General features: G+C 44.7%; 1 protein-coding gene across 6 annotated transcripts in view; it reads left to right on the plus strand.

Moving 5' to 3' along the window:
• Nucleotides 1–12,169, plus strand: part of ITSN2 (intersectin 2) — a 78,453-nt gene that overhangs the window by 60,002 nt on the left and 6,282 nt on the right. For 5 of the 6 annotated variants that reach the window (XM_079971128.1, XM_079971127.1, XM_079971131.1 and 2 more), the window contains 6 exons: nt 6,085–6,206; nt 7,389–7,495; nt 10,032–10,215; nt 11,028–11,126; nt 11,490–11,657; nt 11,881–12,093. In XM_079971128.1, coding sequence (XP_079827254.1) covers nt 6,085–6,206; nt 7,389–7,495; nt 10,032–10,215; nt 11,028–11,126; nt 11,490–11,657; nt 11,881–12,093 — 893 coding nt within the window. The remainder of the gene's footprint in view (nt 1–6,084; nt 6,207–7,388; nt 7,496–10,031; nt 10,216–11,027; nt 11,127–11,489; nt 11,658–11,880; nt 12,094–12,169) is intronic. The other variant, XM_079971132.1, reaches the window with a different exon arrangement.

A 12,169-nucleotide genomic window follows, 5' to 3' on the forward strand; every position in this document is an offset into this window, starting at 1 on the left:
TACTGGGAAAAGTTGAAAGGTATTCAACTTGTTTTAGAGAGGGTTTGCATTCCCCCCCCAGCTCAGGTTTGCAGCGTGGAGGTTCTTGCAGAGCCAATATGGTCATTAGAGGCCAAGTGACCACCGGCTATCACCTTGGGCTGTGGCCAAACCTGGATGGAGACAGCTTGCCCTCCATTGCCCAGGCTGAGGCAACCTCGCATGTTTATTGCAATGGGCCTCTGAATATGGGCCTCTGAAAATGGTTCCAAAAAGTTTGGCTGGATTAGGGCAGCAAGAGGGCTTTGTGGGATTCCCTGGTTTCCAGTCCAGCCCAAGCCCAAGCCTGGCTGTGAAGTCTCAAATGGCTTGAGACCAGATCGCCTTCTCCCCCAAGATCCCTACCTTAAGATCTTCTTTGAGCCACTGCCCAGTGCAGCTGCCATGAAGGGGGCCTTCTCTGTGAGGGCATCTGTGGTGATAAATAGTTTGAACTACCGTTTAATGTGCTGTGTAATCTTGTTGTTTTGTGATATTGTTATTTTCATTGTAATCTATGGTTTTATGTTTGTGTGCCACCCAGACGACATTGGGCAACCTTACGCCAATGGTAAATAAATGTTCTGTGTAACAGGGCTGGGCAATATCTGGTTTTCAATGTCACGATATATCACCAGCTAAACATCATGATATGTGGATATATCACAATGTCTGAAATAAGGCTGGAACTATGTAGAGGTGACTGGTAATAATGCCACGGAAAACTGCCACTACTTATGGGTCTTACTCTAAAACAGATAAATTTTTACTTAGCTTTAACATATTGTTAAAATGGTTATGTTATAGTGCTACTGTACTGATAATGTTTAAATTAGCACATTTTCTCTAAAATTAAAGGTATAGAAGTAATTCTGTAGCCTAGATCAGTGTTTCCCAACCTTGGGCCTCCAGCTGTTTTTGGACTACAACTCCCATCATCCCTAGCTAGCAAGACCAGTGGTCAGGGATGATGGAAATTGTAGTTCAAAAACAGCTGGAGGCCCAAGGTTGGGAAACACTGGCCTAGATATCAAAGGTAAGGAGGGAGATTGTTTCCTAAAAAAAATAATTACACTACTAAACTAGAAAAAAGCCAGTTCACAATCACTGTCACACTTTTTTTTTTTTTTTTTAAATTTTATTTTACAAATTTAAATAACACATTCACATACACTATAATGCCAAATTCTTTTGGACTTCCCCCCGCTCCCTCCACAATCCTCATTATTTTATATTTATTTCACATTTCCTTTATAATTGTATTGCCAGTTAATAAATCTTTACAACTCTTAACCCTCTTGCAATACCCTTTCTCATCACAAAGCCTCTTTAAATCCAACTAGCGTTGTCTGTTCATCACAAATATTTTCCAGATAAATCGTAAACTTTCTCCAGTCCTGTGTGAACTTGTGATCTTTCTGGTATCTAATTTTCCCTGTCAGTTTATCTAGTTCAGCAAAGTCCATCAATTTCCGTCTCCATTCTTCCAATGTTGGTAATTCTTCTTGTTTCCATTTTTGAGCCATTAAAATTCTTGCCGCAGTCACCGCATATTGAAAAAGTTTATAATCACTTCTATTAATTTCTCTTCCTGTAATTCCTAACAAGAAAGCTTCTGGCTTCTTCACAAACGTGTATTTAAACATCCTTTTCAACTCATTATATATCATTTCCCGGAAGCCTTTTACTTTCTTACACTCCCCACTGTCACACTTTTAGATACAGTTGTACCTCAGGTTACATACACTTCAGTTTACAGATGCTTCAGGTTACAGACTCCTCTAACCCAGAAATAGTGCTTCACGTTAAGAACTTTGCTTCAGGATGAGAACAGAAATCGTGGTCTGGCAGCAGCGGGAGGCCCCATTAGCTAAAGTGGTGCTTCAGGTTAAGAACAGTTTCAGGTTAAGTACGGACCTCCGGAACGAATTAAGTACTTAAGCCAAGGTACCACTGTATTCAAATATATATCACTATTGAGTCTTAGTTGGACGTGTGCATCCCACAACACCAGTTATTAGATTGATTGTTAATTTTCTTTTCTAAACCAGGCCAAAACAGAAAGAACGGAATGGAATGGATGAATGTTAACAGAACAAAAAATTGCTAAACACAATTTATATTTTTAGTGCCAGGGGAATTTGCATTTCTTATATAAGCCAAGCCAAAACAGAAAGAATGGATTGAATTTTACAAAATTAAAAAATACTAAACAAAAAAATATATTTTTGCAAGGAAAATTTGATGCATTTAATTATATGAAGATTTACTCAACGATAGTGTTCTTCATCTGTAACATTACAGATTTCCAGAGAATATATTAATGTTAGTAAAGGTAAAGGTACCCCTGCCCGTACGAGCCAGTCTTGCCAGACTCTGGGGTTGTGCGCCCATCTCACTTAAGAGGCCAGGGGCCAGCGCTGTCCGGAGACACTTCCGGGTCACGTGGCCAGCGTGACATCGCTGCTCTGGCGAGCCAGAGCCACACACGGAAACGCCGTTTACCTTCCCGCTGGTAAGCGGTCCCTATTTATCTACTTGCACCCGGAGGTGCTTTCAAACTGCTAGGTTGGCAGGCGCTGGGACCGAGCAGCGGGAGCGCACCCCGCCGCAGGGATTCGAACCGCCGACCTTTCGATCGGCAAGCCCTAGGCGCTGAGGCTTTAACCCACAGCGCCACCTGCGTCCCACTATTAATGTTAATAGATTAGTTATTAATAATAACAAGTGTGTGAGAAAGCAAATGAGCAAGGGGAGAATTGAGAGGAGTTCTAGGGAAGGGAGGAGGGTCTGGAGGAGAAAAGGAGGAACCTAATGAGGGAGACACACAGACAATTGCACAAAGACACACAAACACAAAAGAGGGAAGTAGGCAAAGCAGCATTTTTTTTCCTTTTAATTTGAGCATGTTTCTCTGCAGTTTCCTAGGCACAGGGGAGGCAGCAGAGGAGGCGGGGAGCTACTTTAAAATGTTTTTTTGTAATATTTTTTATTAGTTTTCAAATTTTAACAAATCCATCCAAATTATTTAAATTTAATATATTTTTCAAAAAATAATTAGGTTTCCGGCTCCTGTTGCAAGCATATCTCCAATACATTCCTGATGTTACCGCTTCATTCTTCTTCTTTAATCACCTTCTCAACCTTCTAGTAGTTTTAATCCATTTTCATAGCCAGCGGATTTTGTTACCTTGCAATCAGCGCCATTGTTTTTTCCAAAACATGCGTAGTCCTTCCAGCATTCTGATCTTGAACCTGGTGTGTAAAGATGATTCATTGCTATCACCCTTTGTCCATTCACATTCCTCTGCTCTGGTCTTACTGGGCTCTAAATAACTCCCCAACAGATGGCTGCTCTTTAGCCCCCAGTTAGAGAACAAAGTCACATAAACTGCTAGATATAATTAGCAGTCCTTCATTTTATCAAATTAGTCTCTTGTCCACTCCAGTCCAAAGATAATTTCAATATTGTCTATTTCAACCTCGGTTGGAAGGAGAAGGTACCGTATATACCCAAGTATAAGCTGACTCGAATATAAGCCGAGGCACCTAATTTCACCTCAGAAAACTGGGAAAATTTATTGACTCAAGCATAAGCCGGTTCAGCACACCACATACCTCCTGGTGGGCCGGAGTGCGTGTGTGCGGCGCACACGGCAGAGGGGGCTTCTCTCTCCCCCCAGCCCCTCCCGTCCCCCTGCCTACCTAGGGTGCTGCCGAGAGGCAGAGGCTGGTGGCGGCAGCAGCAGAGGAAGAACAAGGCTGCTCGTTCCTCCTCCGCCGCCACCACCAACAGCGGCAAAGGCGGTGGAGGAGGAAGGAGCAGCCCAAAAGGACCCTCACTTAAGTATAAGCCATGGGGGGCTTTTTCAGTAAAAAAAATGTGCTGGAAGAGTCGGCTTATACTCGAGTATATACGGTATATAAAATCATTGTGGAACTCTTTGTAGAGCATAAATCAGTGTTTCCCCTTTCTTCCCTCAGTATCAGACAGAACAACATAGTGACTGCACACGATTCTTTCCTTTTTGCAGGGGAGGTCAAGAAAGAAAAAGACCATTTAGGAATCATCATAACAGACATTGCCTTGCCTTCCACTCCCGTTCTGGCGGCTGCAAAGTCATTCAACCACCTTCACAGCTCAAGTCCAGTCCTTTTGGCAGCTGATTAATTGCAGCCCATTATCATATGCCGGTTCAGGAGCGCCCCTTAATTAAAGCCCATGTTCCAACTTCTTGAGGAACTGAGCATAGCTCATACCGGAGGCGGAGGTTCGTCCATGGCAGGGACACCCTTCCCAGGTCGCACCCCTTCTGCCTTTCAAGCTGGCAGGTACAGGCTTAAGCGGCACCGCCAGGAATTTTACCTCATTTTTACCTCCATTTTGCTGGCTTCCCCCTGCCCAGACAGCTACACTGCCCCGGAGGGCAGCAGAGCTTAACTGCCATGGCCATGATGTCAGGCCAGAAACCTACTTTAAAGCTAATAGGAACTGCTGCCTGCCAGCAGAGAGAGGCTGGGTTAAATTTTTTATTAAAAAAACCAATGTATTCTGCTCCTTCACAAAAACGTGTGCGCACAAACACGGGGTGGGGAGGGAGGGAGACACAGGCAGACAATTGCTCACCCACAATCAACAAGCCCAGCAGGGGAAAGGGGGAAGTAGCTCTTATGTTAGAGCAGTGTGTAGGATCTGTTCTTATCATTTTAATATGTGATATGTTGAGGACTAAATATTAAATGGAATTTTGGAGCTAGGGAAGTTTTTTAATGACTGATGTTTTAATATATTTTTAATCTCCTGTTGGCTGGGGAAACCCAGACAGATGGGTGGGGTGTAAGTAATATTATTATTATTATTATTATTATTATTACCCCAGTTGATATTTTTATGTGAGAACAGGAGAGGAGAAAAGGGGCTCCAGGTACCAGAAGCCTTGCTTCTCCCCAAGCCACCTCCCAGCCTGGTGGCTGCCTTTCAGCAAGAGCCTGGCGTCTCTGAGAGATGGAAGTTCCCGCTTGCAGACTGCTCAGCTCCACCTGTCAGGAGACAGAGCCCTAGGGAAGAGTTGGGCTGCACACGCACACACAACACAGTGGTACCTCGGTTTAAGAACAGTCCAGTTTACAAACTATTCGGTATAAGAACTCCGCAAAACCAAAAGTAGTGTCCCAGTTTGCGAACTTTACCTCAGTCTACGAACGGAATCCGAACAGTGGAAGGGCACCGGTAGCGGGAGGCCTCATTAGGGAAAGCGCGCCTCCGTTTCAGAACGGATTCGGTTTAAGAACGGACTTCCGGAACGGATTAAGTTTGTAATCTGAGGTGCCACTGTATCTCCAAGGACGATTTGTGTCTGAGGAGGCAGGCAAGGGAGACAGAGAACTAAGCCAGAGAATTACCCTGCAGCGCACACACAATTTCTCAAAGAGCGATTTTTGCACAGAAGAGTAGCTGAGGCAGAGTTCACAATCGCAACAGCTGCACAGGACAGGAAGAAGCATTGGCTTCCCAATTTTTGCAACAAAATGCTTTTTGACTATCACACACAAGCACAAGCACACACACGATTCACAATAGATTGCCAGGTTGTTTTTTAAAAAATGGTTATCACAATTTGCTCTTAATATAAGACAATATGTTGATATATTGATATAGGCCCAGCCCTGCTGTGTAGGAAGGAGAGGGGCAAGTCATCCTCTTCTGCCATGTCTCACCGAACAGATTCTAACATTCGCATCACCACATGAAGGCTCCTGCAAGCACTTCTCCAGGCCTTTGCTGTGGCAAGAGCAGTGCTGCATTCCATGCTTCTTCTGCCCAGGACGGAGATGCTTTTCCCGCTCTCCTGTCCCGGGGCTGGTGAGAGGCCCACAGGCTGCTCATGGAGGAACTCTGCCACAAGCCACGGACTCCGCAGTGTTGGGGTTCCTACCCAGCTATTTCAAAGCCAGTTTTCTTCTTCACGTTTATCAAAAGATTTATTCCCCTGAGACCATTCCCTGTCTATTTTTTACTTGGTATTAAGTTGGGCTCAAAGTGACTCAGACGGTTTCCTCCCCCAGGGTGTGCAGATCTCCAGAGTCTTGACACAATGCAGCCCATGGAAAGGAAGAGGCAGGGCTACATACATGAGCTGATCCAGACCGAAGAAAAATACATGGAAGACCTTCAGCTTGTCTTAGAGGTGAGATTTGCCTGAACACAAAAGGTAGTGATAAAAGTATTGCCTTGAATCCCTTATTAAAGGTAAACGACTCTGGGGTTGCAGTGCTCATCTCATTTTACAGGCTGAGGGAGCTAGTTTTTCCGGGTCATGTGGCCAGCATGACTAAGCCACTTCTGGTGAACCAGAGCAGTGCACGGAAATGCCGTTTACCTTCCCACTGGAGTGGTACCTGTTCATCTATTTGCACTTTTTGGCGTGCTTTCGAACTTCTAGGTTGGCAGGAGCAGGGACTGAGCAATGGGAGCTCACCCCATCACGGGGATTCGAACCACCGACCTTCTGATTGGCAAGCCCAAGAGGCTCAGTGGTTTAGACCTTGAATCCCTTATTAGAAGACCATTAAGACCTTTTTTCTCAAATGAAAGCTGTGCAAAAGCTTTACACAGACTGCACCTTCCTACAACAGGCCTTCAGCTGCAGTTTTTGTTTCTATTTCCCCTCATGCTCAAAGAATGTCAGACAGGATCTGGTACAAGAAAAGTACCATTGGGACTCATTGCCACTGCATAATATATGTTGGCAACATGAGTTACTAGGATCTTTAGATATCTTGTGGTCTCTAAGGAGATCACTCATAGCAGACTTGATCTGTGGAAACCTTTTGATCCTGCTCTTATTTTCTGATTGCCTCAATTAGCCTAAGTGTTTTGGAAGAAATATCTGGCAGCAAAGAAGCAATAATGTTAAGAACAAAGGAAAACTGAAGTTTTGTGACTAATGTGAGTTATCAAACAGTTCTTAATTTGAGAGGGGAACACTGAGGTCCAGCTCCGAGGGCCTTCTGGCGGTTCCCTCACTGCGAGAGGCCAAGTTACAGGGAACCAGGCAGAGGGCCTTCTCAGTAGTGGCGCCCGCCCTGTGGAACGCCCTCCCATCAGATGTCAAAGCGATAAACAACAACCTGACATTCAGAAGACATCTGAAGGCAGCCCTGTTCAGGGAAGTTTTTAATATGTGACATTTTAGTGTATTTTTCATCTTTGTTGGAAGCCGCCCAGAGTGGCTAGGGAAACCCAGCCAGATGGGCGGGGTACAAATAATAAATTATTATAATAATAATAATAATAATTATTATTATTATTATTATTATTATTCTGTATTTAAAATTCATTTTCCCTCCTTGTATCTTTCTGAATGTAGGTTTTCCAGAAACAAATGACTGAAGCAGGCTGTCTTTCAGAAGCAGAAATGGGATTAATTTTTGTTAATTGGAAGGAGCTCATCATGTCTAATACAAAGTTACTGAAGTAAGTGCTACTACTCCTTTATTAATTTTTGTGGTTTTAGCTGTTTCAGTCCAAATAAACAAGGAATAACCATCAAGGCTACAGTCTACACCCACTTACACGGGAATAAGCATTACTGAACTCAATGGGACTTACGTCTGTGTAGACATGTATAGCACTGTGGTCTTGATATTTTTTTCTTAGAACCATTCAGAAGGACTAGGGAGATTGACAAATATGTTGCCTGCACTGTCCTCTATGGGGTCTCAGAAGCATTTTCCAGCCCTGCGACTTGAGAAATCAAAGGTGCTGGGGATTGAACCTGGGACCCTGGCACGTAAAACATGTCTTCTACAATTGAGCCTGTTACCGGAAAAATCCGAGGGCTCCCTTGGACAAAACAAAGACACCAACCAGGATAACTTGGAGCAAAACAGCAGCCTGTAGGCTTGGCCTTTATTGAACTGTTGCAACAGGGTGCTCCCCTCACTTGCAGGAGAGAGGAAAGGCACAGAAAAATGGTGTGCAAGACCTTATAAAAACTTTTGAAATTCCCCTCCTCTAGGTCAAGCCCACCCCCAGAAACATCATGCATACATTACAGAAAGGAGGGCTTGAGGGAGGAGTTGTGGTGGTAACCTGAGTGTCCTGTCACCTGGCTGGTTCCCTTCTCCTCCTCCCCATGAGTCATTTTCTGAAGACAAAAGGTAGTCGCAGTTTCCTGCCCCCTGAGGGAAGATCTGATCATTGTCCTTTGTTCCAGTCCATGCTGAATCCACTCCCATATGCAAGTTCTTTGTGATCTTAATTGTCTTCTGTCTAGGACCATCAGGATTGGCATAGCAACTGGGCAGGGCTCCTGTGGATGTGCTGGGATGCTCAAGGGATTATGGCTGCCCTGTATCAAACCTTCCCCATTTTGTAGTCCTTCCTTCATGGAGTCAAATAAAAGTGGAACAGTGCAAATCCGATGTATGGTTGATTTTCTATGAATTTGTAACAGAAGTGTAGTGTATGTAGTATGTGAGTGTGAGTGTGTGTGAAGTTTGTACAAACTGAATGATTGGGGGGGGGGTTTCCTGCTACAAGCCGAAAGAAAAGTGCTCTCTGGAGACATCAAAAGTATTTCGGACCTCTCAGAAGCGTCTTAGCTGTAATTTTTAATGTTTTCTCTGAAAAAAATGAAAGTGTCTCTGCTCCTCAGTTTTATCCAAGTGTTTCTGTTTGGGAAGCTTTTGTTCAATTTGTAGTCTTAATGTGATGTGATTTCAAATTCACTAAATGCAACCTTAATTGAGAAGAGTAAAAAGCATCCCTGAAGAAATGAAGTACCAGAAGCAAATAAATTAAGCACATGTGCATTGCATTGAATCCCCGTGACAGGGTGAGCTCCCATTGCTCGGTCCCTGCTCCTGCCAACCTAGCAGTTCGAAAGCACGCCAAAAAGTGCAAGTAGATAAATAGGTACTGCTCCTGTGGGAAGGTAAACGGCATTTCCGTGCGCTGCTCTGGTTCACCAGAAGTGGCTTAGTCATGCTGGCCTGTTGTGGTTCTGGACTGTCAGGAGTTAACACTCCAGGAGCATTCTTAGTAACTGGGTGCGCTACCCACGGGATCCCTGGTTGTTTTCCTTTGATCTGTGCTCTGTGGGGGCTGAGCTCTCTCTGGAGAGCAGTCTGTCTGAGAGCGTTAGCAGGGTCGTTTAGGTTTTTGTTAAGAGGCAGAAAGCTGCAAACATGCAGCTAGATTCTGTAGGTTTTTCTTTTCTGTTTTGAATGCTTCTAAATAAAGAGTTTTAGATTAGAAGCAGTGGTGTCGAGCTGAGTTACTGAGGACACCACGTCGACACAGACAAGCCATTTTATGCTGCGTGTGAACTCTGCTATTATCCGGCAACTGAAGAGAGTGGCAGCGTGTGGAGTGGAAGCGTGTGGGCGCCATTGGAAGTTTGTCGGAGTGGCAATAAATCAAATTTATTGCAGGGCCATTGCAGCAGACTCAGTGGGTCAAAAGATATATGACTCAACAAACTTTAACATGGCCACATGACCCGGAAGCTGTACGCCGGCTCCCTCGGCCAGTAAAGCGAGATGAGTGCCGCAACCCTAGAGTCATCCACGACTGGACCTAACGGTCAGGGGTCCCTTTACCTTTACCTTTACCTTTACCTTGCAGGGAAAGCAGAAATCTGGGCTTTTGAAAAGGCCTTTTTAAAATGCTTGTTTACACTGTGACAGTGGATTGTCTTGCTAGGTCTATAAATGCCACAACCAAATAGGAATTGGGTTAGCAGTTCCTGTGTTCTTGGATATGTCCAGCCTTCCTTTGATGGTTCATTGTCAGACAGTAATTTAGGTCGTGGCCATGTGATCTCCAGGTTCTGAATGAGCTCCTGGGTGAGATAGCAAGATCCACTTGCTTCATACAGTATTCTCAACAGAGTTGACCCTGCCACATGGGATCTCTGTGTGACAGTAACTGGTGAGCCCCTCCTTAGCTTGTTCCTGTTGAAAGCTCCGGATTCAAACTGCTTCCCTGTCGTTTTATTTTCTTCCAGAGCATTGCGTGTGCGTAAGAAGATGGGGGGTGAAAAAATGCCTGTGCAGATGATTGGTGACATTCTGGCTGCTGAACTGTCTCAAATGCAAGCCTATATCCGGTTTTGCAGCTGCCAGCTTAACGGGGCTGTCCTGCTGCAGCAGAAAACGGATGAAGAACCAGAGTTCAAAGAATTTATGAAAGTACAGTATACTACGCAGTAGCTTCCTAATTCAATCGTGTCTCTTTTCTCTCCATGAGGGTGTGGCAGATGTAACACGAGCTCTCCAGTCGCCACATCTACCAAATCAGGGGTTAACCTTGGGAACGGGCTCTTCCTCCCCACAAACATTTCCTTTGTACAGTATCTCACCCCAGTATCTGCCCAGGCGTTTAGGTAAAAGTGCCCCTTGGCTGCACGCTCACTTGACTCTCAGCCAATTTCTCTGCCACGCTGTCAAACCTCAACTCTCCTTGTTCTTTGAATAAGTCTGACTGTGGCTGCAAGGAGTCTCCACAAATGGAAAGGCTCCTTGGGAGGAGTGGGGATCTTGCAGAATCTCCCACTGGAGTACAAAGGAGAGCAGATCTCCCCTTCCCCCACAGCCCCCTGTCCCTAATGCTGTACCAGAGAGGCCACCAACCCTGCAGAGCAGATTTTTGAGGGAGGAAGGGGGATCAGGAGAAAATGCTGCCCCCTCCATGGGTGGAAAGACCTCTTTACTAGAACCTCACTCATGTAAGGGTTTTGCTTCCCTTGGGAATTGCTGCCGTGAATGGAGCCTTGATCTGGCTCTGCAGCAGAGGTTTTCCTTTTTCTAACGGAGCAGCCTGAGATAGGTCACACTCTCCCCCTTAATATTCTCCATCCAGACAACAGACACCCAAGGGGCTGCTCTTTTGTAAAAGATAACAAACTGAAGCTTGTACAACTGTTTGCACATTTTAAAGCCCTCTGTCAATGTTGATCAGTAGCAATAATGCAGTCTCTCAAAAATACTGGTTTACCTTGTAGAAACTGGCTTCGGATCCTCGCTGTAAAGGAATGCCACTCTCCAGCTTCCTGCTGAAACCTATGCAAAGAATCACTCGCTACCCTCTTCTCATAAAGAGTGTGAGTATCAGCATAATTGTTCTTTGAAGGACTGAGGGAGGGGTCCTTTGGGAGGAAGGGTGGGATAGAAATTAAATGAACTAACTTGATTGACAGTATTGTGTGAGAACAAGCAGAGGACTGCACATGTATTTATTTAAAAAAATCAGGAAACTTCTCATATTTGTGTGGATAACACCTCAGTTGGATCCCCATAAGGGACAGCTGCATATTCCTGCCTTTCAGGGGGTTGGACTGGTTGATCCTCAGGTTGAGCCTCAGGGTCCCTTCCAACTCTATGATTCTATAGCTCTCTCCGCCCGCCCCCCCCGCCCCCCATTTAACTGATACTGCAATTTTCTTTGTCTGTTTTTTTCCAACCAGATTCTGGAAAATTCCCCTGAAACTCACCCAGATCACAGTAATCTGAAGCTGGCTCTTGAGCAGGCTGAGGAGCTGTGTTCCCAGGTGAATGAGGGAGTGCGAGAAAAGGAGAATTCAGACAGGCTTGAATGGATCCAGTCCCACGTTCAGTGTGAGGGCCTTGCTGAGGTAACTGTCTGGGGTGGGAAGGACTGGATAAAAAGGAGGAAATAGGTGCTGGGAATGCATTATTATGGGTTCTTGATAGAAGTGGCCCTGTTGATGGCAGTTCAACAGGTATAGACCAACAGCGTACATTAAGGGTAGCAAAATGGCTTTGGTTTTGAGTAGAATTTTCTCTCTGATGTTGAAAAGTCATTGTATTGCTGCTTTGGTTTTCTCTTCCTTTTAGCAACTGATTTTTAACTCCCTGACCAATTGCTTGGGACCAAGGAAGCTTTTGCACAGTGGCAAACTCTATAAGACAAAAAGCAACAAAGAACTATATGGATTCCTCTTCAGTGACTTCCTGCTTCTCACCTACATGGTCAAGCAGTTTGTATCTACAGGGTCAGATAAATTGTTCAACCCAAAATCAAATACTCAGTTCAAAATTTACAAAACGGTGAGTAAATTAAAGCATCTTAATTGTGCATTTGGAAAGGGAAGGAACGGGATGTTTTATTTTAATAGAAATAATA

This window comes from Podarcis cretensis (assembly GCF_951804945.1).
Source record: "Podarcis cretensis genome assembly, chromosome: 3".
Lineage (NCBI taxonomy): Eukaryota > Metazoa > Chordata > Lepidosauria > Squamata > Lacertidae > Podarcis > Podarcis cretensis.